The sequence below is a fragment of the Bufo bufo genome, chromosome 8, assembly GCF_905171765.1.
Source record: "Bufo bufo chromosome 8, aBufBuf1.1, whole genome shotgun sequence".
Classification (NCBI taxonomy): Eukaryota; Metazoa; Chordata; class Amphibia; order Anura; family Bufonidae; genus Bufo; species Bufo bufo.
The window spans coordinates 231,307,542-231,335,012 of record NC_053396.1 but is presented as its reverse complement, the minus strand read 5'-3'; the positions used below and the strand labels follow the sequence as shown (position 1 = coordinate 231,335,012).

The 27,471-nt window shown below is 57.2% G+C and overlaps 1 protein-coding gene across 1 annotated transcript in view; it reads left to right on the top strand.

Moving 5' to 3' along the window:
- The window catches only part of RTN2 (reticulon 2), an 80,457-nt gene extending 53,300 nt beyond the window's left edge, over window positions 1-27,157 (top strand). The window contains exons 6-10 of the mRNA XM_040442475.1: window positions 3,445-3,580; window positions 6,982-7,051; window positions 19,766-19,812; window positions 24,135-24,193; window positions 26,722-27,157. Of these exons, the coding sequence (XP_040298409.1) occupies window positions 3,445-3,580; window positions 6,982-7,051; window positions 19,766-19,812; window positions 24,135-24,193; window positions 26,722-26,764 (355 nt within the window). The 3' untranslated portion in view covers window positions 26,765-27,157. The remainder of the gene's footprint in view (window positions 1-3,444; window positions 3,581-6,981; window positions 7,052-19,765; window positions 19,813-24,134; window positions 24,194-26,721) is intronic.
- The last annotated feature ends 314 nt before the right edge of the window (window positions 27,158-27,471 follow it).

Here is a 27,471-nt window from a genome sequence, read left to right as displayed (position 1 = left end):
GTGCAGCAGAGAACTGTAGCAGTGTCAGGGTTACCGAGTGCAGCAGAGAACTGTAGCAGTGTCAGGGTTACCGAGTGCAGCAGAGAACTGTAGCAGTGTCAGGGTTACCGAGTGCAGCAGAGAACTGTAGCAGTGTCAGGGTTACCGAGTGCAGCAGAGAACTGTAGCAGTGTCAGGGTTACTGATGTAGCAGAGAACTGTAGCAGTGTCAGGGTTACCGAGTGCAGCAGAGAACGGTAGCAGTGTCAGGGTTACTGAGTGCAGCAGAGAACTGTAGCAGTGTCAGGGTTACTGAGTGCAGCAGAGAACGGTAGCAGTGTCAGGGTTACCGAGTGCAGCAGAGAACTGTAGCAGTGTCAGGGTTACCGAGTGCAGCAGAGAACTGTAACAGTGTCAGGGTTACTGAGTGCAGCAGAGAACTGTAGCAGTGTCAGGGTTACTGAGTGCAGCAGAGAACGGTAGCAGTGTCAGGGTTACTGAGTGCAGCAGAGAACTGTAGCAGTGTCAGGGTAACTGAGTGCAGCAGAGAACTGTAGCAGTGTCAGGGTTACCGAGTGCAGCAGAGAACTGTAGCAGTGTCAGGGTTACCGAGTGCAGCAGAGAACTGTAGCAGTGTCAGGGTTACCGAGTGCAGCAGAGAACTGTAACAGTGTCAGGGTTACCGAGTGCAGCAGAGAACTGTAGTAGTGTCAGGGTTACCGAGTGCAGCAGAGAACTGTAGCAGTGTCAGGGTAACTGAGTGCAGGAGAGAACTGTAGCAGTGTCAGGGTAACTGAGTGCAGCAGAGAACTGTAGCAGTGTCAGGGTTACCGAGTGCAGCAGAGAACTGTAGCAGTGTCAGGGTTACCGAGTGCAGCAGAGAACTGTAACAGTGTCGGGGTTACCGAGTGCAGCAGAGAACTGTAGCAGTGTCAGGGTTACTGAGTGCAGCAGAGAACTGTAGCAGTGTCAGGGTAACTGAGTGCAGCAGAGAACTGTAGCAGTGTCAGGGTTACCGAGTGCAGCAGAGAACTGTAGCAGTGTCAGGGTTACCGAGTGCAGCAGAGAACTGTAGCAGTGTCAGGGTTACCGAGTGCAGCAGAGAACTGTAACAGTGTCAGGGTTACCGAGTGCAGCAGAGAACTGTAACAGTGTCAGGGTTACCGAGTGCAGCAGAGAACTGTAGCAGTGTCAGGGTTACTGATGTAGCAGAGAACTGTAGCAGTGTCAGGGTTACCGAGTGCAGCAGAGAACTGTAGCAGTGTCAGGGTTACCGAGTGCAGCAGAGAACTGTAACAGTGTCAGGGTTACCGAGTGTAGCAGAGAACTGTAGCAGTGTCAGGGTTACCGAGTGCAGCAGAGAACTGTAGCAGTGTCAGGGTTACCGAGTGCAGCAGAGAACTGTAGCAGTGTCAGGGTTACTGAGTGCAGCAGAGAACTGTAGCAGTGTCAGGGTTACCGAGTGCAGCAGAGAACTGTAGCAGTGTCAGGGTTACTGAGTGCAGCAGAGAACTGTAGTAGTGTCAGGGTTACCGAGTGCAGCAGAGAACTGTAGCAGTGTCAGGGTTACCGAGTGCAGCAGAGAACTGTAGCAGTGTCAGGGTTACTGAGTGCAGCAGAGAACTGTAGCAGTGTCAGGGTTACTGAGTGCAGCAGAGAACTGTAGCAGTGTCAGGGTTACTGATGTAGCAGAGAACGGTAGCAGTGTCAGGGTTACTGATGTAGCAGAGAACGGTAGCAGTGTCAGGGTTACCGAGTGCAGCAGAGAACTGTAGCAGTGTCAGGGTTACCGAGTGCAGCAGAGAACTGTAGCAGTGTCAGGGTTACTGAGTGCAGCAGAGAACTGTAGCAGTGTCAGGGTTACTGATGTAGCAGAGAACTGTAGCAGTGTCAGGGTTACCGAGTGCAGCAGAGAACTGTAGTAGTGTCAGGGTTACCGAGTGCAGCAGAGAACTGTAGCAGTGTCAGGGTTACCGAGTGCAGCAGAGAACTGTAGCAGTGTCAGGGTTACTGAGTGCAGCAGAGAACTGTAGCAGTGTCAGGGTTACTGATGTAGCAGAGAACTGTAGCAGTGTCAGGGTTACCGAGTGCAGCAGAGAACTGTAGCAGTGTCAGGGTTACCGAGTGCAGCAGAGAACTGTAACAGTGTCAGGGTTACCGAGTGCAGCAGAGAACTGTAGCAGTGTCAGGGTTACCGAGTGCAGCAGAGAACTGTAGCAGTGTCAGGGTTACCGAGTGCAGCAGAGAACTGTAGCAGTGTCAGGGTTACTGAGTGCAGCAGAGAACTGTAGCAGTGTCAGGGTTACCGAGTGCAGCAGAGAACTGTAGCAGTGTCAGGGTTACTGAGTGCAGCAGAGAACTGTAGTAGTGTCAGGGTTACCGAGTGCAGCAGAGAACTGTAGCAGTGTCAGGGTTACCGAGTGCAGCAGAGAACTGTAGCAGTGTCAGGGTTACCGAGTGCAGCAGAGAACTGTAGCAGTGTCAGGGTTACTGAGTGCAGCAGAGAACTGTAGCAGTGTCAGGGTTACTGATGTAGCAGAGAACTGTAGCAGTGTCAGGGTTACTGATGTAGCAGAGAACGGTAGCAGTGTCAGGGTTACTGATGTAGCAGAGAACGGTAGCAGTGTCAGGGTTACCGAGTGCAGCAGAGAACTGTAGCAGTGTCAGGGTTACCGAGTGCAGCAGAGAACTGTAGCAGTGTCAGGGTTACTGATGTAGCAGAGAACTGTAGCAGTGTCAGGGTTACTGATGTAGCAGAGAACTGTAGCAGTGTCAGGGTTACCGAGTGCAGCAGAGAACTGTAGTAGTGTCAGGGTTACTGAGTGCAGCAGAGAACTGTAGCAGTGTCAGGGTTACTGATGTAGCAGAGAACTGTAGCAGTGTCAGGGTTACCGAGTGCAGCAGAGAACTCTAGTAGTGTCAGGGTTACCGAGTGCAGCAGAGAACTGTAGCAGTGTCAGGGTTACCGAGTGCAGCAGAGAACTGTAGCAGTGTCAGGGTTACTGAGTGCAGCAGAGAACTGTAGCAGTGTCAGGGTTACCGAGTGCAGCAGAGAACTGTAGCAGTGTCAGGGTTACTGAGTGCAGCAGAGAACTGTAGCAGTGTCAGGGTTACTGAGTGCAGCAGAGAACTGTAGCAGTGTCAGGGTTACCGAGTGCAGCAGAGAACTGTAGCAGTGTCAGGGTTACTGATGTAGCAGAGAACTGTAGCAGTGTCAGGGTTACCGAGTGCAGCAGAGAACTGTAGCAGTGTCAGGGTTACTGATGTAGCAGAGAACTGTAGCAGTGTCAGGGTTACTGAGTGCAGCAGAGAACTGTAGCAGTGTCAGGGTTACCGAGTGCAGCAGAGAACTGTAGTAGTGTCAGGGTTACTGAGAGCAGCAGAGAACTGTAGCAGTGTCAGGGTTACTGATGTAGCAGTGCTGGTTTCTCTCGAGTAGTAGAGTGTTTCTTTCACCCTCCTCAGGAGGTATCTGGACATGGATCCCGTCCCTCAGCAGCAGGCAGAGGTGATCGCCGCTCGTCTTGTGCTTCTCCTCTTTTCTGCGTTCTCCACTCTCCGCAGACTCTTCTTAGTGCAGGACACCAAAGAGTCACTGAAGGTAAATCCCCACATTGTCCCCTCTCCTTCCCTCCCCCCTCCTGTGTCTCCCCCCTCTCTCCTTCCCTCCCCCCTCCTGTGTCTCCCCCCTCTCTCCTTCCCTCCCCCCTCCTGTGTCTCCCCTCTCTCCTTCCCTCCCCCCTCCTGTGTCTCCCCCCTCTCTCCTTCCCTCCCCCCTCCTGTGTCTCCCCCCTCTCTCCTTCCCTCCCCCCTCCTGTGTCTCCCCCCTCTCTCCTTCCCTCCCCCCTCCTCTGTCTCCCCTCTCTCCTTCCCTCCCCCCTCCTGTGTCTCCCCCCTCTCTCCTTCCCTCCCCCCTCCTGTGTCTCCCCTCTCTCCTTCCCTCCCCCCTCTCTCCTCCCCTCCCCCCTCCTCTGTCTCCCCTCTCTCCTCCCCTCCCCCCTCCTCTGTCTCCCCTCTCTCCTTCCCTCCCCCCTCCTCTGTCTCCCCTCTCTCCTCCCCTCCCCCCTCCTCTGTCTCCCCTCTCTCCTTCCCTCCCCCCTCCTCTGTCTCCCCTCTCTCTTTCCCTCCCCCCTCCTCTGTCTCCCCTCTCTCCTTCCCTCCCCCCTCCTCTGTCTCCCCTCTCTCCTCCCCTCCCCCCTCCTCTGTCTCCCCTCTCTCCTTCCCTCCCCCCTCCTCTGTCTCCCCCCTCTCTTTCCCTCCCCCTCCTCTGTCTCCCCTCTCTCTTTCCCTCCCCCCTCCTCTGTCTCCCCTCTCTCCTTCCCTCCCCCCTTCTCTGTCTCCCCTCTCTCCTCCCCTCCCCCCTCCTCTGTCTCCCCTCTCTCCTCCCTTCCCCCTCCCTTCCCCCTCCTCTGTCTCCCCTCTCTCCTCCCCTCCCCCCTCCTCTGTCTCCCCTCTCTCTTTCCCTCCCCCTCCTCTGTCTCCCCTCTTTCTTTCCCTCCCCCCTCCTCTGTCTCCCCCCTCTCCTCCCCTCCCCCCTCCTCTGTCTCCCCTCTCTCCTTCCCTCCCCCCTCCTCTGTCTCCCCCCTCCCCTCCCCCCTCCTCTGTCTCCCCTCTCTCCTTCCCTCCCCCCTCCTCTGTCTCCCCTCTCTCCTTCCCTCCCCCCTCCTCTGTCTCCCCTCTCTCTTTCCCTCCCCCCTCCTCTGTCTCCCCTCTCTCCTTCCCTCCCCCCTCCTCTGTCTCCCCTCTCCCCTCCCCTCCCCCCTCCTCTGTCTCCCCTCTCTCCTTCCCTCCCCCCTCCTCTGTCTCCCCTCTCTCTTTCCCTCCCCCCTTCTCTGTCTCCCCTCTCTCCTCCCCTCCCCCCTCCTCTGTCTCCCCCCTCTCTTTCCCTCCCCCCTCCTCTGTCTCCCCTCTCTCTTTCCCTCCCCCTCCTCTGTCTCCCCTCTTTCTTCCCCTCCCCCCTCCTCTGTCTCCCCTCTCTCTTTCCCTCCCCCTCCTCTGTCTCCCCTCTTTCTTTCCCTCCCCCCTCTCTCCTCCCCTCCCCCCTCCTCTGTCTCCCCTCTCTCCTTCCCTCCCCCCTCCTCTGTCTCCCCTCTCTCCTTCCCTCCCCCCTCCTCTGTCTCCCCTCTCTCCTCCCCTCCCCCCTCCTCTGTCTCCCCTCTCTCCTTCCCTCCCCCCTCCTCTGTCTCCCCTCTCTCTTTCCCTCCCCCCTCCTCTGTCTCCCCCCTCTCTTTCCCTCCCCCTCCTCTGTCTCCCCTCTCTCTTTCCCTCCCCCCTCCTCTGTCTCCCCTCTCTCCTTCCCTCCCCCCTTCTCTGTCTCCCCTCTCTCCTCCCCTCCCCCCTCCTCTGTCTCCCCTCTCTCCTCCCTTCCCCCTCCCTTCCCCCTCCTCTGTCTCCCCTCTCTCCTCCCCTCCCCCCTCCTCTGTCTCCCCTCTCTCTTTCCCTCCCCCTCCTCTGTCTCCCCTCTTTCTTTCCCTCCCCCCTCCTCTGTCTCCCCCCTCTCCTCCCCTCCCCCCTCCTCTGTCTCCCCTCTCTCCTTCCCTCCCCCCTCCTCTGTCTCCCCCCTCCCCTCCCCCCTCCTCTGTCTCCCCTCTCTCCTTCCCTCCCCCCTCCTCTGTCTCCCCCCTCTCCTCCCCTCCCCCCTCCTCTGTCTCCCCTCTCTCCTTCCCTCCCCCCTCCTCTGTCTCCCCTCTCTCTTTCCCTCCCCCCTCCTCTGTCTCCCCTCTCTCCTTCCCTCCCCCCTCCTCTGTCTCCCCTCTCTCTTTCCCTCCCCCCTCCTCTGTCTCCCCTCTCTCCTCCCCTCCCCCCTCCTCTGTCTCCCCTCCCCCCTCCTCTGTCTCCCCTCCCCCCTCCTCTGTCTCCCCTCTCCCCTCCTCTGTCTCCCCTCTCTCCTCCCCTCCCCCCTCTCTCCTTCCCTCCCCTCCCCCCTCTCTCCTTCCCTCCCCCCTCTCTCCTTCCCTCCCCCCTCCTCTGTCTCCCCTCTCTCCTCCCCTCCCCCCTCTCTCCTTCCCTCCCCCCTCTCTCCTCCCCTCCCCCCTCTCTCCTCCCCTCCCCCCTCTCTCCTTCCCTCCCCCCTCCTCTGTCTCCCCTCTCTCCTCCCCTCCCCCCTCTCTCCTCCCCTCCCCCCTCTCTCCTTCCCTTCCCCCTCCTCTGTCTCCCCTCTCTCCTCCCCTCCCCCCTCCTCTGTCTCCCCTCTCTCCTCCCCTCCCCCCTCTCTCCTTCCCTCCCCCCTCTCTCCTCCCCTCCCCCCTCCTCTGTCCCCCCTCTCTCCTCCCCTCCCCCCTCTCTCCTCCCCTCCCCCCTCTCTCCTCCCCTCCCCCCTCTCTCCTTCCCTCCCCCCTCTCTCCTTCCCTTCCCCCTCCTCTGTCTCCCCTCTCTCCTCCCCTCCCCCCTCCTCTGTCTCCCCTCTCTCCTCCCCTCCCCCCTCTCTCCTCCCCTCCCCCCTCCTCTGTCCCCCCTCTCTCCTCCCCTCCCCCCTCTCTCCTCCCCTCCCCCCTCTCTCCTCCCCTCCCCCCTCTCTCCTCCCCTCCCCCCTCCTCTGTCTCCCCTCTCTCCTTCCCTCCCCCCTCTCTCCTCCCCTCCCCCCTCCTGTGTCTTCCCCCTCTCCTTCCCTCCCCCCTCCTCTGTCTCCCCTCTCTCCTCCCCTCCCCCCTCTCTCCTCCCCTCCCCCCTCCTCTGTCCCCCCTCTCTCCTCCCCTCCCCCCTCTCTCCTCCCCTCCCCCCTCTCTCCTTCCCTCCCCCCTCTCTCCTCCCCTCCCCCCTCCTCTGTCTCCCCTCTCTCCTCCCCTCCCCCCTCCTGTGTCTCCCCTCTCTCCTCCCCTCCCCCCTCTCTCCTTCCCTCCCCCCTCCTCTGTCTCCCCTCTCTCCTCCCCTCCCCCCTCCTCTGTCTCCCCCCTCTCCTTCCCTCCCCTCCCCCCTCTCTCCTCCCCTCCCCCCTCTCTCCTCCCCTCCCCCCTCTCTCCTCCCCTCCCCCCTCTCATTACTGTCCCTGCTCTTCTCTTGCAGTTCCTGCTCCTCCTCTACCTCCTTACTTATGTTGGTGCTGTGGTTAATGGACTCACCCTTCTGCTCCTCGGTAAGAGTATGCTCCCTAGTGATATATTGGGGGGCAGGCTGGGGCTCCCTAGTGATATATTGGGGGGCAGGCTGGGGCTCCCTAGTGATATATTGGGGGGCAGGCTGGGGCTCCCTAGTGATATATTGGGGGGCAGGCTGGGGCTCCCTAGTGATATATTGGGGGGCAGGCTGGGGCTCCCTAGTGATATATTGGGGGGCAGGCTGGGGCTCCCTAGTGATATATTGGGGGGCAGGCTGGGGCTCCCTAGTGATATATTGGGGGGCAGGCTGGGGCTCCCTAGTGATATATTGGGGGGCAGGCTGGGGCTCCCTAGTGATATATTGGGGGGCAGGCTGGGGCTCCCTAGTGATATATTGGGGGGCAGGCTGGGGCTCCCTAGTGATATATTGGGGGGCAGGCTGGGGCTCCCTAGTGATATATTGGGGGGCAGGCTGGGGCTCCCTAGTGATATATTGGGGGGCAGGCTGGGGCTCCCTAGTGATATATTGGGGGGCAGGCTGGGGCTCCCTAGTGATATATTGGGGGGCAGGCTGGGGCTCCCTAGTGATATATTGGGGGGCAGGCTGGGGCTCCCTAGTGATATATTGGGGGGCAGGCTGGGGCTCCCTAGTGATATATTGGGGGGCAGGCTGGGGCTCCCTAGTGATATATTGGGGGGCAGGCTGGGGCTCCCTAGTGATATATTGGGGGGCAGGCTGGGGCTCCCTAGTGATATATTGGGGGGCAGGCTGGGGCTCCCTAGTGATATATTGGGGGGCAGGCTGGGGCTCCCTAGTGATATATTGGGGGGCAGGCTGGGGCTCCCTAGTGATATATTGGGGGGCAGGCTGGGGCTCCCTAGTGATATATTGGGGGGCAGGCTGGGGCTCCCTAGTGATATATTGGGGGGCAGGCTGGGGCTCCCTAGTGATATATTGGGGGGCAGGCTGGGGCTCCCTAGTGATATATTGGGGGGCAGGCTGGGGCTCCCTAGTGATATATTGGGGGGCAGGCTGGGGCTCCCTAGTGATATATTGGGGGGCAGGCTGGGGCTCCCTAGTGATATATTGGGGGGCAGGCTGGGGCTCCCTAGTGATATATTGGGGGGCAGGCTGGGGCTCCCTAGTGATATATTGGGGGGCAGGCTGGGGCTCCCTAGTGATATATTGGGGGGCAGGCTGGGGCTCCCTAGTGATATATTGGGGGGCAGGCTGGGGCTCCCTAGTGATATATTGGGGGGCAGGCTGGGGCTCCCTAGTGATATATTGGGGGGCAGGCTGGGGCTCCCTAGTGATATATTGGGGGGCAGGCTGGGGCTCCCTAGTGATATATTGGGGGGCAGGCTGGGGCTCCCTAGTGATATATTGGGGGGCAGGCTGGGGCTCCCTAGTGATATATTGGGGGGCAGGCTGGGGCTCCCCTGTGTACAGTGATATATTGGGGGGCAGGCTGGGGCTCCCCTGTGTACAGTGATATATTGGGGGGCAGGCTGGGGCTCCCCTGTGTACAGTGATATATTGGGGGGCAGGCTGGGGCTCCCCTGTGTACAGTGATATATTGGGGGGCAGGCTGGGGCTCCCCTGTGTACAGTGATATATTGGGGGGCAGGCTGGGGCTCCCCTGTGTACAGTGATATATTGGGGGGCAGGCTGGGGCTCCCCTGTGTACAGTCATATATTGGGGGGCAGGCTGGGGCTCCCCTGTGTACAGTGATATATTGGGGGGCAGGCTGGGGCTCCCCTGTGTACAGTCATATATTGGGGGGCAGGCTGGGTCTCCCCTGTGTACAGTGATATATTGGGGGGCAGGCTGGGTCTCCCCTGTGTACAGTGATATATTGGGGGGCAGGCTGGGGCTCCCTAGTGATATATTGGGGGGCAGGCTGGGGCTCCCTAGTGATATATTGGGGGGCAGGCTGGGGCTCCCTAGTGATATATTGGGGGGCAGGCTGGGGCTCCCTAGTGATATATTGGGGGGCAGGCTGGGGCTCCCTAGTGATATATTGGGGGGCAGGCTGGGGCTCCCTAGTGATATATTGGGGGGCAGGCTGGGGCTCCCTAGTGATATATTGGGGGGCAGGCTGGGGCTCCCTAGTGATATATTGGGGGGCAGGCTGGGGCTCCCTAGTGATATATTGGGGGGCAGGCTGGGGCTCCCTAGTGATATATTGGGGGGCAGGCTGGGGCTCCCCTGTGTACAGTGATATATTGGGGGGCAGGCTGGGGCTCCCCTGTGTACAGTGATATATTGGGGGGCAGGCTGGGGCTCCCCTGTGTACAGTGATATATTGGGGGGCAGGCTGGGGCTCCCCTGTGTACAGTCATATATTGGGGGGCAGGCTGGGGCTCCCCTGTGTACAGTGATATATTGGGGGGCAGGCTGGGGCTCCCCTGTGTACAGTGATATATTGGGGGGCAGGCTGGGGCTCCCCTGTGTACAGTCATATATTGGGGGGCAGGCTGGGGCTCCCCTGTGTACAGTCATATATTGGGGGGGCAGGCTGGGGCTCCCCTGTGTACAGTGATATATTGGGGGGCAGGCTGGGGCTCCCCTGTGTACAGTGATATATTGGGGGGCAGGCTGGGTCTCCCCTGTGTACAGTGATATATTGGGGGGCAGGCTGGGGCTCCCTAGTGATATATTGGGGGGCAGGCTGGGGCTCCCTAGTGATATATTGGGGGGCAGGCTGGGGCTCCCTAGTGATATATTGGGGGGCAGGCTGGGGCTCCCTAGTGATATATTGGGGGGCAGGCTGGGGCTCCCTAGTGATATATTGGGGGGCAGGCTGGGGCTCCCTAGTGATATATTGGGGGGCAGGCTGGGGCTCCCTAGTGATATATTGGGGGGCAGGCTGGGGCTCCCTAGTGATATATTGGGGGGCAGGCTGGGGCTCCCTAGTGATATATTGGGGGGCAGGCTGGGGCTCCCTAGTGATATATTGGGGGGCAGGCTGGGGCTCCCTAGTGATATATTGGGGGGCAGGCTGGGGCTCCCTAGTGATATATTGGGGGGCAGGCTGGGGCTCCCTAGTGATATATTGGGGGGCAGGCTGGGGCTCCCTAGTGATATATTGGGGGGCAGGCTGGGGCTCCCTAGTGATATATTGGGGGGCAGGCTGGGGCTCCCTAGTGATATATTGGGGGGCAGGCTGGGGCTCCCTAGTGATATATTGGGGGGCAGGCTGGGGCTCCCTAGTGATATATTGGGGGGCAGGCTGGGGCTCCCTAGTGATATATTGGGGGGCAGGCTGGGGCTCCCTAGTGATATATTGGGGGGCAGGCTGGGGCTCCCTAGTGATATATTGGGGGGCAGGCTGGGGCTCCCTAGTGATATATTGGGGGGCAGGCTGGGGCTCCCTAGTGATATATTGGGGGGCAGGCTGGGGCTCCCTAGTGATATATTGGGGGGCAGGCTGGGGCTCCCTAGTGATATATTGGGGGGCAGGCTGGGGCTCCCTAGTGATATATTGGGGGGCAGGCTGGGGCTCCCTAGTGATATATTGGGGGGCAGGCTGGGGCTCCCTAGTGATATATTGGGGGGCAGGCTGGGGCTCCCTAGTGATATATTGGGGGGCAGGCTGGGGCTCCCTAGTGATATATTGGGGGGCAGGCTGGGGCTCCCTAGTGATATATTGGGGGGCAGGCTGGGGCTCCCTAGTGATATATTGGGGGGCAGGCTGGGGCTCCCTAGTGATATATTGGGGGGCAGGCTGGGGCTCCCTAGTGATATATTGGGGGGCAGGCTGGGGCTCCCTAGTGATATATTGGGGGGCAGGCTGGGGCTCCCTAGTGATATATTGGGGGGCAGGCTGGGGCTCCCTAGTGATATATTGGGGGGCAGGCTGGGGCTCCCTAGTGATATATTGGGGGGCAGGCTGGGGCTCCCTAGTGATATATTGGGGGGCAGGCTGGGGCTCCCTAGTGATATATTGGGGGGCAGGCTGGGGCTCCCTAGTGATATATTGGGGGGCAGGCTGGGGCTCCCTAGTGATATATTGGGGGGCAGGCTGGGGCTCCCTAGTGATATATTGGGGGGCAGGCTGGGGCTCCCTAGTGATATATTGGGGGGCAGGCTGGGGCTCCCTAGTGATATATTGGGGGGCAGGCTGGGGCTCCCTAGTGATATATTGGGGGGCAGGCTGGGGCTCCCTAGTGATATATTGGGGGGCAGGCTGGGGCTCCCTAGTGATATATTGGGGGGCAGGCTGGGGCTCCCTAGTGATATATTGGGGGGCAGGCTGGGGCTCCCTAGTGATATATTGGGGGGCAGGCTGGGGCTCCCTAGTGATATATTGGGGGGCAGGCTGGGGCTCCCCTGTGTACAGTGATATATTGGGGGGCAGGCTGGGGCTCCCCTGTGTACAGTGATATATTGGGGGGCAGGCTGGGGCTCCCCTGTGTACAGTGATATATTGGGGGGCAGGCTGGGGCTCCCCTGTGTACAGTGATATATTGGGGGGCAGGCTGGGGCTCCCCTGTGTACAGTGATATATTGGGGGGCAGGCTGGGGCTCCCCTGTGTACAGTCATATATTGGGGGGCAGGCTGGGGCTCCCCTGTGTACAGTGATATATTGGGGGGCAGGCTGGGGCTCCCCTGTGTACAGTCATATATTGGGGGGCAGGCTGGGTCTCCCCTGTGTACAGTGATATATTGGGGGGCAGGCTGGGTCTCCCCTGTGTACAGTGATATATTGGGGGGCAGGCTGGGGCTCCCTAGTGATATATTGGGGGGCAGGGTGGGGCTCCCTAGTGATATATTGGGGGGCAGGCTGGGGCTCCCTAGTGATATATTGGGGGGCAGGCTGGGGCTCCCTAGTGATATATTGGGGGGCAGGCTGGGGCTCCCTAGTGATATATTGGGGGGCAGGCTGGGGCTCCCTAGTGATATATTGGGGGGCAGGCTGGGGCTCCCTAGTGATATATTGGGGGGCAGGCTGGGGCTCCCTAGTGATATATTGGGGGGCAGGCTGGGGCTCCCTAGTGATATATTGGGGGGCAGGCTGGGGCTCCCTAGTGATATATTGGGGGGCAGGCTGGGGCTCCCTAGTGATATATTGGGGGGCAGGCTGGGGCTCCCCTGTGTACAGTGATATATTGGGGGGCAGGCTGGGGCTCCCCTGTGTACAGTGATATATTGGGGGGCAGGCTGGGGCTCCCCTGTGTACAGTGATATATTGGGGGGCAGGCTGGGGCTCCCCTGTGTACAGTGATATATTGGGGGGCAGGCTGGGGCTCCCCTGTGTACAGTGATATATTGGGGGGCAGGCTGGGGCTCCCCTGTGTACAGTGATATATTGGGGGGCAGGCTGGGGCTCCCCTGTGTACAGTGATATATTGGGGGGCAGGCTGGGGCTCCCCTGTGTACAGTCATATATTGGGGGGCAGGCTGGGGCTCCCCTGTGTACAGTCATATATTGGGGGGGCAGGCTGGGGCTCCCCTGTGTACAGTGATATATTGGGGGGCAGGCTGGGGCTCCCCTGTGTACAGTGATATATTGGGGGGCAGGCTGGGGCTCCCCTGTGTACAGTGATATATTGGGGGGCAGGCTGGGGCTCCCTAGTGATATATTGGGGGGCAGGCTGGGGCTCCCTAGTGATATATTGGGGGGCAGGCTGGGGCTCCCTAGTGATATATTGGGGGGCAGGCTGGGGCTCCCTAGTGATATATTGGGGGGCAGGCTGGGGCTCCCTAGTGATATATTGGGGGGCAGGCTGGGGCTCCCTAGTGATATATTGGGGGGCAGGCTGGGGCTCCCTAGTGATATATTGGGGGGCAGGCTGGGGCTCCCTAGTGATATATTGGGGGGCAGGCTGGGGCTCCCTAGTGATATATTGGGGGGCAGGCTGGGGCTCCCCAGTGATATATTGGGGGGCAGGCTGGGGCTCCCCAGTGATATATTGGGGGGCAGGCTGGGGCTCCCCAGTGATATATTGGGGGGCAGGCTGGGGCTCCCCAGTGATATATTGGGGGGCAGGCTGGGGCTCCCCTGTGTACAGTGATATATTGGGGGGCAGGCTGGGGCTCCCCTGTGTACAGTGATATATTGGGGGGCAGGCTGGGGCTCCCCTGTGTACAGTGATATATTGGGGGGCAGGCTGGGGCTCCCCTGTGTACAGTGATATATTGGGGGGCAGGCTGGGGCTCCCCTGTGTACAGTGATATATTGGGGGGCAGGCTGGGGCTCCCCTGTGTACAGTGATATATTGGGGGGCAGGCTGGGGCTCCCCTGTGTACAGTCATATATTGGGGGGCAGGCTGGGGCTCCCCTGTGTACAGTGATATATTGGGGGGCAGGCTGGGGCTCCCCTGTGTACAGTGATATATTGGGGGGCAGGCTGGGGCTCCCCTGTGTACAGTCATATATTGGGGGGCAGGCTGGGGCTCCCCTGTGTACAGTCATATATTGGGGGGCAGGCTGGGGCTCCCCTGTGTACAGTCATATATTGGGGGGCAGGCTGGGGCTCCCCTGTGTACAGTCATATATTGGGGGGCAGGCTGGGGCTCCCCTGTGTACAGTCATATATTGGGGGGCAGGCTGGGGCTCCCCTGTGTACAGTCATATATTGGGGGGCAGGCTGGGGCTCCCCTGTGTACAGTCATATATTGGGGGGCAGGCTGGGGCTCCCCTGTGTACAGTGATATATTGGGGGGCAGGCTGGGGCTCCCCTGTGTACAGTGATATATTGGGGGGCAGGCTGGGGCTCCCCTGTGTACAGTGATATATTGGGGGGCAGGCTGGGGCTCCCCTGTGTACAGTCATATATTGGGGGGCAGGCTGGGGCTCCCCTGTGTACAGTCATATATTGGGGGGCAGGCTGGGGCTCCCCTGTGTACAGTGATATATTGGGGGGCAGGCTGGGGCTCCCCTGTGTACAGTGATATATTGGGGGGCAGGCTGGGGCTCCCCTGTGTACAGTGATATATTGGGGGGCAGGCTGGGGCTCCCCTGTGTACAGTGATATATTGGGGGGCAGGCTGGGGCTCCCCTGTGTACAGTCATATATTGGGGGGCAGGCTGGGGCTCCCCTGTGTACAGTCATATATTGGGGGGCAGGCTGGGGCTCCCCTGTGTACAGTCATATATTGGGGGGCAGGCTGGGGCTCCCCTGTGTACAGTGATATATTGGGGGGCAGGCTGGGGCTCCCCTGTGTACAGTGATATATTGGGGGGCAGGCTGGGGCTCCCCTGTGTACAGTGATATATTGGGGGGCAGGCTGGGGCTCCCCTGTGTACAGTGATATATTGGGGGGCAGGCTGGGGCTCCCCTGTGTACAGTGGTATATTGGGGGGCAGGCTGGGGCTCCCCTGTGTACAGTGGTATATTGGGGGGCAGGCTGGGGCTCCCCTGTGTACAGTGATATATTGGGGGGCAGGCTGGGGCTCCCCTGTGTACAGTGATATATTGGGGGGCAGGCTGGGGCTCCCCTGTGTACAGTGATATATTGGGGGGCAGGCTGGGGCTCCCCTGTGTACAGTGATATATTGGGGGGCAGGCTGGGGCTCCCCTGTGTACAGTGATATATTGGGGGGCAGGCTGGGGCTCCCCTGTGTACAGTGATATATTGGGGGGCAGGCTGGGGCTCCCCTGTGTACAGTGATATATTGGGGGGCAGGCTGGGGCTCCCCTGTGTACAGTGATATATTGGGGGGCAGGCTGGGGCTCCCCTGTGTACAGTGATATATTGGGGGGCAGGCTGGGGCTCCCCTGTGTACAGTGATATATTGGGGGGCAGGCTGGGGCTCCCCTGTGTACAGTGATATATTGGGGGGCAGGCTGGGGCTCCCCTGTGTACAGTGGTATATTGGGGGGCAGGCTGGGGCTCCCCTGTGTACAGTGATATATTGGGGGGCAGGCTGGGGCTCCCCTGTGTACAGTGATATATTGGGGGGCAGGCTGGGGCTCCCCTGTGTACAGTGATATATTGGGGGGCAGGCTGGGGCTCCCCTGTGTACAGTCATATATTGGGGGGCAGGCTGGGGCTCCCCTGTGTACAGTCATATATTGGGGGGCAGGCTGGGGCTCCCCTGTGTACAGTCATATATTGGGGGGCAGGCTGGGGCTCCCCTGTGTACAGTGATATATTGGGGGGCAGGCTGGGTCTCCCCTGTGTACAGTGATATATTGGGGGGCAGGCTGGGGCTCCCCTGTGTACAGTGATATATTGGGGGGCAGGCTGGGGCTCCCCTGTGTACAGTGATAGATTGGGGGGCAGGCTGGGGCTCCCCTGTGTACAGTGATATATTGGGGGGCAGGCTGGGGCTCCCCTGTGTACAGTCATATATTGGGGGGCAGGCTGGGGCTCCCCTGTGTACAGTCATATATTGGGGGGCAGGCTGGGGCTCCCCTGTGTACAGTCATATATTGGGGGGCAGGCTGGGGCTCCCCTGTGTACAGTCATATATTGGGGGGCAGGCTGGGGCTCCCTAGTGATATATTGGGGGGCAGGCTGGGGCTCCCTAGTGATATATTGGGGGGCAGGCTGGGGCTCCCTAGTGATATATTGGGGGGCAGGCTGGGGCTCCCTAGTGATATATTGGGGGGCAGGCTGGGGCTCCCTAGTGATATATTGGGGGGCAGGCTGGGGCTCCCTAGTGATATATTGGGGGGCAGGCTGGGGCTCCCTAGTGATATATTGGGGGGCAGGCTGGGGCTCCCTAGTGATATATTGGGGGGCAGGCTGGGGCTCCCTAGTGATATATTGGGGGGCAGGCTGGGGCTCCCTAGTGATATATTGGGGGGCAGGCTGGGGCTCCCTAGTGATATATTGGGGGGCAGGCTGTGGCTCCCTAGTGATATATTGGGGGGCAGGCTGTGGCTCCCTAGTGATATATTGGGGGGCAGGCTGGGGCTCCCTAGTGATATATTGGGGGGCAGGCTGGGGCTCCCCTGTGTACAGTGATATATTGGGGGGCAGGCTGGGGCTCCCCTGTGTACAGTGATATATTGGGGGGCAGGCTGGGGCTCCCCTGTGTACAGTGATATATTGGGGGGCAGGCTGGGGCTCCCCTGTGTACAGTGATATATTGGGGGGCAGGCTGGGGCTCCCCTGTGTACAGTGATATATTGGGGGGCAGGCTGGGGCTCCCCTGTGTACAGTCATATATTGGGGGGCAGGCTGGGGCTCCCCTGTGTACAGTCATATATTGGGGGGCAGGCTGGGGCTCCCCTGTGTACAGTCATATATTGGGGGGCAGGCTGGGGCTCCCCTGTGTACAGTGATATATTGGGGGGCAGGCTGGGGCTCCCCTGTGTACAGTCATATATTGGGGGGCAGGCTGGGGCTCCCCTGTGTACAGTGATATATTGGGGGGCAGGCTGGGGCTCCCCTGTGTACAGTGATATATTGGGGGGCAGGCTGGGGCTCCCCTGTGTACAGTGATATATTGGGGGGCAGGCTGGGGCTCCCCTGTGTACAGTGATATATTGGGGGGCAGGCTGGGGCTCCCCTGTGTACAGTGATATATTGGGGGGCAGGCTGGGGCTCCCCTGTGTACAGTGATATATTGGGGGGCAGGCTGGGGCTCCCCTGTGTACAGTGATATATTGGGGGGCAGGCTGGGGCTCCCCTGTGTACAGTCATATATTGGGGGGCAGGCTGGGGCTCCCCTGTGTACAGTCATATATTGGGGGGCAGGCTGGGGCTCCCCTGTGTACAGTGATATATTGGGGGGCAGGCTGGGGCTCCCCTGTGTACAGTGATATATTGGGGGGCAGGCTGGGGCTCCCCTGTGTACAGTCATATATTGGGGGGCAGGCTGGGGCTCCCCTGTGTACAGTGATATATTGGGGGGCAGGCTGGGGCTCCCCTGTGTACAGTGGTATATTGGGGGGCAGGCTGGGGCTCCCCTGTGTACAGTGATATATTGGGGGGCAGGCTGGGGCTCCCCTGTGTACAGTCATATATTGGGGGGCAGGCTGGGGCTCCCCTGTGTACAGTGATATATTGGGGGGCAGGCTGGGGCTCCCCTGTGTACAGTGATATATTGGGGGGCAGGCTGGGGCTCCCCTGTGTACAGTGATATATTGGGGGGCAGGCTGGGGCTCCCCTGTGTACAGTGATATATTGGGGGGCAGGCTGGGGCTCCCCTGTGTACAGTGATATATTGGGGGGCAGGCTGGGGCTCCCCTGTGTACAGTGATATATTGGGGGGCAGGCTGGGGCTCCCCTGTGTACAGTGATATATTGGGGGGCAGGCTGGGGCTCCCCTGTGTACAGTGATATATTGGGGGGCAGGCTGGGGCTCCCCTGTGTACAGTGATATATTGGGGGGCAGGCTGGGGCTCCCCTGTGTACAGTGATATATTGGGGGGCAGGCTGGGGCTCCCCTGTGTACAGTGATATATTGGGGGGCAGGCTGGGGCTCCCCTGTGTACAGTGATATATTGGGGGGCAGGCTGGGGCTCCCCTGTGTACAGTGATATATTGGGGGGCAGGCTGGGGCTCCCCTGTGTACAGTGATATATTGGGGGGCAGGCTGGGGCTCCCCTGTGTACAGTGGTATATTGGGGGGCAGGCTGGGGCTCCCCTGTGTACAGTGATATATTGGGGGGCAGGCTGGGGCTCCCCTGTGTACAGTGATATATTGGGGGGCAGGCTGGGTCTCCCCTGTGTACAGTGATATATTGGGGGGCAGGCTGGGGCTCCCCTGTGTACAGTGATATATTGGGGGGCAGGCTGGGGCTCCCCTGTGTACAGTGATATATTGGGGGGCAGGCTGGGGCTCCCCTGTGTACAGTGATATATTGGGGGGCAGGCTGGGGCTCCCCTGTGTACAGTCATATATTGGGGGGCAGGCTGGGGCTCCCCTGTGTACAGTGATATATTGGGGGGCAGGCTGGGGCTCCCCTGTGTACAGTGATATATTGGGGGGCAGGCTGGGGCTCCCCTGTGTACAGTCATATATTGGGGGGCAGGCTGGGGCTCCCCTGTGTACAGTCATATATTGGGGGGCAGGCTGGGGCTCCCCTGTGTACAGTCATATATTGGGGGGCAGGCTGGGGCTCCCCTGTGTACAGTCATATATTGGGGGGCAGGCTGGGGCTCCCCTGTGTACAGTGATATATTGGGGGGCAGGCTGGGGCTCCCCTGTGTACAGTGATATATTGGGGGGCAGGCTGGGGCTCCCCTGTGTACAGTGATATATTGGGGGGCAGGCTGGGGCTCCCCTGTGTACAGTGATATATTGGGGGGCAGGCTGGGGCTCCCCTTTGTACAGTGATATATTGGGGGGCAGGCTGGGGCTCCCCTGTGTACAGTGATATATTGGGGGGCAGGCTGGGGCTCCCCTGTGTACAGTCATATATTGGGGGGCAGGCTGGGGCTCCCCTGTGTACAGTGATATATTGGGGGGCAGGCTGGGGCTCCCCTGTGTACAGTGATATATTGGGGGGCAGGCTGGGGCTCCCCTGTGTACAGTGATATATTGGGGGGCAGGCTGGGGCTCCCCTGTGTACAGTGATATATTGGGGGGCAGGCTGGGGCTCCCCTTTGTACAGTGATATATTGGGGGGCAGGCTGGGGCTCCCCTGTGTACAGTGATATATTGGGGGGCAGGCTGGGGCTCCCCTGTGTACAGTGATATATTGGGGGGCAGGCTGGGGCTCCCCTGTGTACAGTGGTATATTGGGGGGCAGGCTGGGGCTCCCCTGTGTACAGTGATATATTGGGGGGCAGGCTGGGGCTCCCCTGTGTACAGTGATATATTGGGGGGCAGGCTGGGTCTCCCCTGTGTACAGTGATATATTGGGGGGCAGGCTGGGGCTCCCCTGTGTACAGTGATATATTGGGGGGCAGGCTGGGGCTCCCCTGTGTACAGTGATATATTGGGGGGCAGGCTGGGGCTCCCCTGTGTACAGTGATATATTGGGGGGCAGGCTGGGGCTCCCCTGTGTACAGTCATATATTGGGGGGCAGGCTGGGGCTCCCCTGTGTACAGTGATATATTGGGGGGCAGGCTGGGGCTCCCCTGTGTACAGTGATATATTGGGGGGCAGGCTGGGGCTCCCCTGTGTACAGTCATATATTGGGGGGCAGGCTGGGGCTCCCCTGTGTACAGTCATATATTGGGGGGCAGGCTGGGGCTCCCCTGTGTACAGTCATATATTGGGGGGCAGGCTGGGGCTCCCCTGTGTACAGTCATATATTGGGGGGCAGGCTGGGGCTCCCCTGTGTACAGTCATATATTGGGGGGCAGGCTGGGGCTCCCCTGTGTACAGTGATATATTGGGGGGCAGGCTGGGGCTCCCCTGTGTACAGTCATATATTGGGGGGCAGGCTGGGGCTCCCCTGTGTACAGTGATATATTGGGGGGCAGGCTGGGGCTCCCCTTTGTACAGTGATATATTGGGGGGCAGGCTGGGGCTCCCCTGTGTACAGTGATATATTGGGGGGCAGGCTGGGGCTCCCCTGTGTACAGTCATATATTGGGGGGCAGGCTGGGGCTCCCCTGTGTACAGTGATATATTGGGGGGCAGGCTGGGGCTCCCCTGTGTACAGTGATATATTGGGGGGCAGGCTGGGGCTCCCCTGTGTACAGTGATATATTGGGGGGCAGGCTGGGGCTCCCCTGTGTACAGTGATATATTGGGGGGCAGGCTGGGGCTCCCCTTTGTACAGTGATATATTGGGGGGCAGGCTGGGGCTCCCCTGTGTACAGTGATATATTGGGGGGCAGGCTGGGGCTCCCCATTCTCCAGCTACTGGTTTTCATGCTCTTCTGTCTGTTTCAGGGGTGATTGGGGTCTTCACGTTTCCAGTCATGTACAGACACAACCAGGTGGGTTCCCTCTACCCGCGTCGGAGACCTTCTTTTTGGTAATTTTGGGGATTTAACACTCAGGATGCATTGCTGCCAACTGGAATGTTAAAATAAATAAAAAAAAACACTTTATTTTACAGAAATTGTTAAAAATACCAAAGGTCTATACTGTAAGCTCTGTCTATAGGGTCACCCTGTATAGAAGTAGTGGGTACATATAGATACAGGCGGAGGAAGGACTATGTACAGGTCTACACTGTAAGCTCTGTCTATAGGGTCACCCTGTATAGAAGCAGTGGGTGCATATAGATACAGGCGGAGGAAGGACCATGTACAGGTCTACACTGTAAGCTCTGTCTATAGGGTCACCCTGTATAGAAGTCGGTACCCATAGATACAGGCGGAGGAAGGACCATGTACAGGTCTACACTGTAAGCTCTGTCTATAGGGTCACCCTGTATAGAAGCAGTAGGTGCATATAGATACAGGCGGAGGAAGGACCATGTACAGGTCTACACTGTAAGCTCTGTCTATAGGGTCACCCTGTATAGAAGCAGTGGGTGCATATAGATACAGGCGGAGGAAGGACTATGTACAGGTCTACACTGTAAGCTCTGTCTATAGGGTCACCCTGTATAGAAGCAGTGGGTACATATAGATACAGGCGGAGGAAGGACTATGTACAGGTCTACACTGTAAGCTCTGTCTATAGGGTCACCCTGTATAGAAGCAGTGGGTACATATAGATACAGGCGGAGGAAGGACTATGTACAGGTCTACACTGTAAGCTCTGTCTATAGGGTCACCCTGTATAGAAGCAGTGGGTGCATATAGATACAGGCGGAGGAAGGACTATGTACAGGTCTTCACTATAAGCTCTGTCTATAGGGTCACCCTGTATAGAAGCAGTGGGTGCATTTAGATACAGGCGGAGGAAGGACCATGTACAGGTCTACACTGTAAGCTCTGTCTATAGGGTCACCCTGTATAGAAGCAGTGGGTGCATATAGATACAGACGGAGGAAGGACCATGTACAGGTCTACACTGTAAGCTCTGTCTATAGGGTCACCCTGTATAGAAGCAGTGGGTACATATAGATACAGGCGGAGGAAGGACTATGTACAGGTCTACACTGTAAGCTCTGTCTATAGGGTCACCCTGTATAGAAGCAGTTGGTACATATAGATACAGGCGGAGTAGGGACTATGTACAGGTCTACACTGTAAGCTCTGTCTATAGGGTCACCCTGTATAGAAGCAGTAGGTACATATAGATACAGGCGGAGGAAGGACTATGTATAGGTCTACACTGTAAGCTCTGTCTATAGGGTCACCCTGTATAGAAGCAGTGGGTACATATAGATACATGCGGAGTAAGGATTATGTACAGGTCTACACTGTAAGCTCTGTCTATAGGGTCACCCTGTATAGAAGCAGTGAGTACATATAGATACAGACGGAGGAAGGACTATGTACAGGTCTACACTGTAAGCTCTGTCTATAGGGTCACCCTGTATAGAAGCAGTGGGTGCATATAGATACAGGCGGAGTAGGGACTATGTACAGGTCTACACTGTAAGCTCTGTCTATAGGGTCACCCTGTATAGAAGCAGTTGGTACATATAGATACAGGCGGAGTAGGGACTATGTACAGGTCTACACTGTAAGCTCTGTCTATAGGGTCACCCTGTATAGAAGCAGTAGGTACATATAGATACAGGTGGAGGAAGGACCATGTACAGGTCTACACTGTAAGCTCTGTCTATAGGGTCACCCTGTATAGAAGTAGTGGGTACATATAGATACAGGCGGAGGAAGGACTATGTACAGGTCTACACTGTAAGCTCTGTCTATAGGGTCACCCTGTATAGAAGCAGTGGGTGCATATAGATACAGGCGGAGGAAGGACCATGTACAGGTCTACACTGTAAGCTCTGTCTATAGGGTCACCCTGTATAGAAGTCGGTACCCATAGATACAGGCGGAGGAAGGACCATGTACAGGTCTACACTGTAAGCTCTGTCTATAGGGTCACCCTGTATAGAAGCAGTAGGTGCATATAGATACAGGCGGAGGAAGGACCATGTACAGGTCTACACTGTAAGCTCTGTCTATAGGGTCACCCTGTATAGAAGCAGTGGGTGCATATAGATACAGGCGGAGGAAGGACTATGTACAGGTCTACACTGTAAGCTCTGTCTATAGGGTCACCCTGTATAGAAGCAGTGGGTACATATAGATACAGGCGGAGGAAGGACTATGTACAGGTCTACACTGTAAGCTCTGTCTATAGGGTCACCCTGTATAGAAGCAGTGGGTACATATAGATACAGGCGGAGGAAGGACTATGTACAGGTCTACACTGTAAGCTCTGTCTATAGGGTCACCCTGTATAGAAGCAGTGGGTGCATATAGATACAGGCGGAGGAAGGACTATGTACAGGTCTTCACTATAAGCTCTGTCTATAGGGTCACCCTGTATAGAAGCAGTGGGTGCATTTAGATACAGGCGGAGGAAGGACCATGTACAGGTCTACACTGTAAGCTCTGTCTATAGGGTCACCCTGTATAGAAGCAGTGGGTGCATATAGATACAGACGGAGGAAGGACCATGTACAGGTCTACACTGTAAGCTCTGTCTATAGGGTCACCCTGTATAGAAGCAGTGGGTACATATAGATACAGGCGGAGGAAGGACTATGTACAGGTCTACACTGTAAGCTCTGTCTATAGGGTCACCCTGTATAGAAGCAGTTGGTACATATAGATACAGGCGGAGTAGGGACTATGTACAGGTCTACACTGTAAGCTCTGTCTATAGGGTCACCCTGTATAGAAGCAGTAGGTACATATAGATACAGGCGGAGGAAGGACTATGTATAGGTCTACACTGTAAGCTCTGTCTATAGGGTCACCCTGTATAGAAGCAGTGGGTACATATAGATACATGCGGAGTAAGGATTATGTACAGGTCTACACTGTAAGCTCTGTCTATAGGGTCACCCTGTATAGAAGCAGTGAGTACATATAGATACAGACGGAGGAAGGACTATGTACAGGTCTACACTGTAAGCTCTGTCTATAGGGTCACCCTGTATAGAAGCAGTGGGTGCATATAGATACAGGCGGAGTAGGGACTATGTACAGGTCTACACTGTAAGCTCTGTCTATAGGGTCACCCTGTATAGAAGCAGTTGGTACATATAGATACAGGCGGAGTAGGGACTATGTACAGGTCTACACTGTAAGCTCTGTCTATAGGGTCACCCTGTATAGAAGCAGTAGGTACATATAGATACAGGTGGAGGAAGGACCATGTACAGGTCTACACTGTAAGCTCTGTCTATAGGGTCACCCTGTATAGAAGCAGTAGGTACATATAGATACAGGCGGAGGAAGGACTATGTATAGGTCTACACTGTAAGCTCTGTCTATAGGGTCACCCTGTATAGAAGCAGTGGGTACATATAGATACAGGCGGAGGAAGGACTATGTACAGGTCTACACTGTAAGCTCTGTCTATACGGTCACCCTGTATAGAAGCAGTGGGTACATATAGATACAGGCGGAGGAAGGACTATGTACAGGTCTACACTGTAAGCTCTGTCTATAGGGTCACCCTGTATAGAAGCAGTGGGTACATATAGATATAGGCGGAGGAAGGACAATGTACAGGTCTACACTGTAAGCTCTGTCTATAGGGTCACCCTGTATAGAAGCAGTGGGTACATATAGATACAGGCGGAGGAAGGACCATGTACAGGTCTACACTGTAAGCTCTGTCTATAGGGTCACCCTGTATAGAAGCAGTGGGTACATATAGATACAGACGGAGGAAGGACTATGTACAGTTCTACACTGTAAGCGCTGTCTATAGGGTCACCCTGTATAGAATCAGTAGGTACATATAGATACAGGCGGAGGAAGGACCATGTATAGGTCTACACTGTAAGCTCTGTCTATAGGGTCACCCTGTATAGAAGCAGTGGGTACATATAGATACAGGCGGAGGAAGGACTATGTACAGGTCTACACTGTAAGCTCTGTCTATAGGGTCACCCTGTATAGAAGTCGGTACCCATAGATACAGGCGGAGTAGGGACTATGTATAGGTCTACACTGTAAGCTCTGTCTATAGGGTCACCCTGTATAGAAGTCGGTACCCATAGATACAGGCGGAGTAGGGACTATGTACAGGTCTACACTGTAAGCTCTGTCTATAGGGTCACCCTGTGTAGAAGCAGTGGGTGCATATAGATACAGACGGAGGAAGGACAATGTATAGGTCTACACTGTAAGCTCTGTCTATAGGGTCACCCTGTCTGGTGGTCTCTCTGCAGGTGCTGGTCGATCGCCACGTCTCCATGGTCACCGGTCGGGTTGCAGCATTTCGAACAAAGTAAGAGAATAAATGGTGGAATGATGGACGAGTGCGTGTAGCAGAGCTGTGTGTGTCCACATGGTAGTACATGTGAGGAGCCAAAACAGATGGGGGGCACTGTGGAAGTCAGTGTTATGGGAGCACTGCGGAGGTCACTGTTATGTGGGGGCACTGTGGAGGTCAGTGTTATGGGGGCACTGTGGTGGTCACTGTTATGGGGGCACTGTGGAGGTCAGTGTTATGGGGGCACTGTGGATGTCACTGTTATGAGGGGCACTGTGGAGGTCAGTATTATGGGGGCACTGTGGAGGTCAGTGTTATGGGGGGCACTGTGGAGGTCAGTGTTATGGGGGGGCACTGTGGAGGTCAGTGTTATGGGGGCACTGTGGTGGGCCCTGTTATGGGGGCACTGTGGAGGTCACTGTTATGGGGGGGCACTGTTGATGTCACTGTTATGGGGGGGCACTGTGGAGCTCAGTGTTATGGGGGGGCACTGTGGAGGTCAGTGTTATGGGGGCACTGTGGTGGTCCCTGTTATGGGGCACTGTGGAGGTCACTGTTATGGGGGCACTGTGGAGGTCAGTGTTATGGGGGCACTGTGGAGGTCACTGTTATGGGGGGGCACTGTAGAGGTTAGTGTTATGGGGGCACTGTGGTGGTCCCTGTTATGGGGCACTGTGGAGGTCACTGTTATGGGGGCACTGTGGATGTCACTGTTATGGGGGGGCACTGTGGATGTCACTGTTATGGGGGGCACTGTGGAGGTTAGTGTTATGGGGGCGCTGTGGATGTCACTGTTATGGGGGCACTGTGGAGGTCAGTGTTATGGGGGCACTGTGGAGGTCAGTGTTATGGGGGCACTGTGGAGGTCACTGTTATGGGGGCACTGTGGAGGTCAGTGTTATGGGGGCGCTGTGGATGTCAGTGTTATGGGGGCACTGTGGAGGTCAGTGTTATGGGGGCGCTGTGGATGTCACTGTTATGGGGGCACTGTGGAGGTCAGTGTTATGGGGGCACTGTGGAGGTCACTGTTATGGGGGCACTGTGGAGGTCACTGTTATGGGGGCACTGTGGAGGTCACTGTTATGGGGGCACTGTGGGTGTCACTGTTATGGGGGGCACTGTGGAGGTCAGTGTTATGGGGGCGCTGTGGAGGTCACTGTTATGGGGGCACTGTGGATGTCACTGTTATGGGGGGCACTGTGGAGGTCAGTGTTATGGGGGCACTGTGGATGTCACTGTTATGGGGGCGCTGTGGATGTCACTGTTATGGGGGCACTGTAAATGTCACTGTTATGGGGGCACTGTGGGTGTCACTGTTATGGGGGTCACTGTGGAGGTCAGTGTTATGGGGGCACTGTGGATGTCACTGTTATGGGGGCACTGTGGGTGTCACTGTTATGGGGGTCACTGTGGATGTCACTGTTATGGGGGCACTGTGGATGTCACTGTTATGGGGGGCACTGTGGAGGTCAGTGTTATGGGGGGCACTGTGGATGTCATTGTTATGGGGGCGCTGTGGATGTCACTGTTATGGGGGGCACTGTGGAGGTCAGTGTTATGGGGGCACTGTGGATGTCACTGTTATGGGGGCACTGTGGATGTCACTGTTATGGGGGGCACTGTGGAGGTCAGTGTTATGGGGGCACTGTGGATGTCACTGTTATGGGGGCGCTGTGGATGTCACTGTTATGGGGGGCACTGTGGAGGTCAGTGTTATGGGGGCACTGTGGATGTCAGTGTTATGGGGGCGCTGTGGAGGTCACTGTTATGGGGGCACTGTGGATGTCACTGTTATGGGGGGCACTGTGGAGGTCACTGTTATGGGGGGCACTGTGGAGGTCAGTGTTATGGGGGCACTGTGGAGGTCAGTGTTATGGGGCACTGTGGTGGGCCCTGTTATGGGGGCACTGTGGAGGTCAGTGTTATGGGGGCACTGTGGATGTCACTGTTATGGGGGCACTGTGGAGGTCAGTGTTATAGGGGCACTGTGGAGGTCAGTGTTATAGGGGCACTGTGGAGGTTAGTGTTATGGGGGCACTGTGGTGGTCCCTGTTATGGGGCACTGTGGAGGTCAGTGTTATGGGGGCACTGTGGATGTCAGTGTTATGGGGGCGCTGTGGAGGTCACTGTTATGGGGGCACTGTGGATGTCACTGTTATGGGGGGCACTGTGGAGGTCACTGTTATGGGGGGCACTGTGGAGGTCAGTGTTATGGGGGCACTGTGGAGGTCAGTGTTATGGGGCACTGTGGTGGGCCCTGTTATGGGGGCACTGTGGAGGTCAGTGTTATGGGGGCACTGTGGATGTCACTGTTATGGGGGCACTGTGGAGGTCAGTGTTATGGGGATCTTTCTCCTTGCAGTCTATGTTTCTTGCTCTTTGTCTTTCGCCTCAGTTCCCCCATATTACAGCCTCTGTTGAGGGAGGTTCAGTCTGTGATCTCTGCTGGCACTCAGGGTACCATGTTATGGTGTCTCCTGGGGCCCTTGTTTTCAGGGCCCCTGTAGCGTCTTTTCATCTTTTGGTCTGTTTTTTTACTACAGAGTTCGAGCTCAGTTGAGAAAACAAGGAACTAAAAGGGACTGAGGACCGCGGACGCTGCACTGGCCCCTCCCCCTCCAATAACATACAATGGTGGCCCCTCCCCCTCTGATAAAATGTCACGATGGCTCCTCCCCCTCCGTTAACATGCCACTGTGGCCCCTCCTTCTCAGGTAACATGCCACGGCGGTCCCTCCCCCTCCAGTTACATGGTGCAGCGCCATCAACCATAGTATTCCAGATCCAAAGTGACTCCCTGTGGAGGCCCCTGAAGACTCCCAGTGGAGGCCCCTGAAGACTCCCAGTGGAGGCCCCTGAAGACTCCCAGTGGAGGCCCCTGAAGACTCCCATCATTGTTACCGCAGGATCAAGTCACACAACGATGAGTGGAAAATTCTGCAACTCTGTGCACAATAAATTGTTGTTTTTTTATTTTAATTTTGTGTCAATTTCTATTTAGAGACAAAAAAAATCTCTATCTATCTATGGGCAGTAGAGGGGTATAACAGTCCATGGTGTAGTGGGCAGTATAGGGGTATAACAGTCCATGGTGTAGTGGGCAGTATAGGGGTATAACAGTCCATGGTGTAGTGGGCAGTATAGGGGTATAACAGTCCATGGTGTAGTGGGCAGTAGAGGGGTATAACAGTCCATGGTGTAGTGGGCAGTATAGGGGTATAACAGTCCATGGTGTAGTGGGCAGTATAGGGGTATAACAGTCCATGGTGTAGTGGGCAGTATAGGGGTATAAC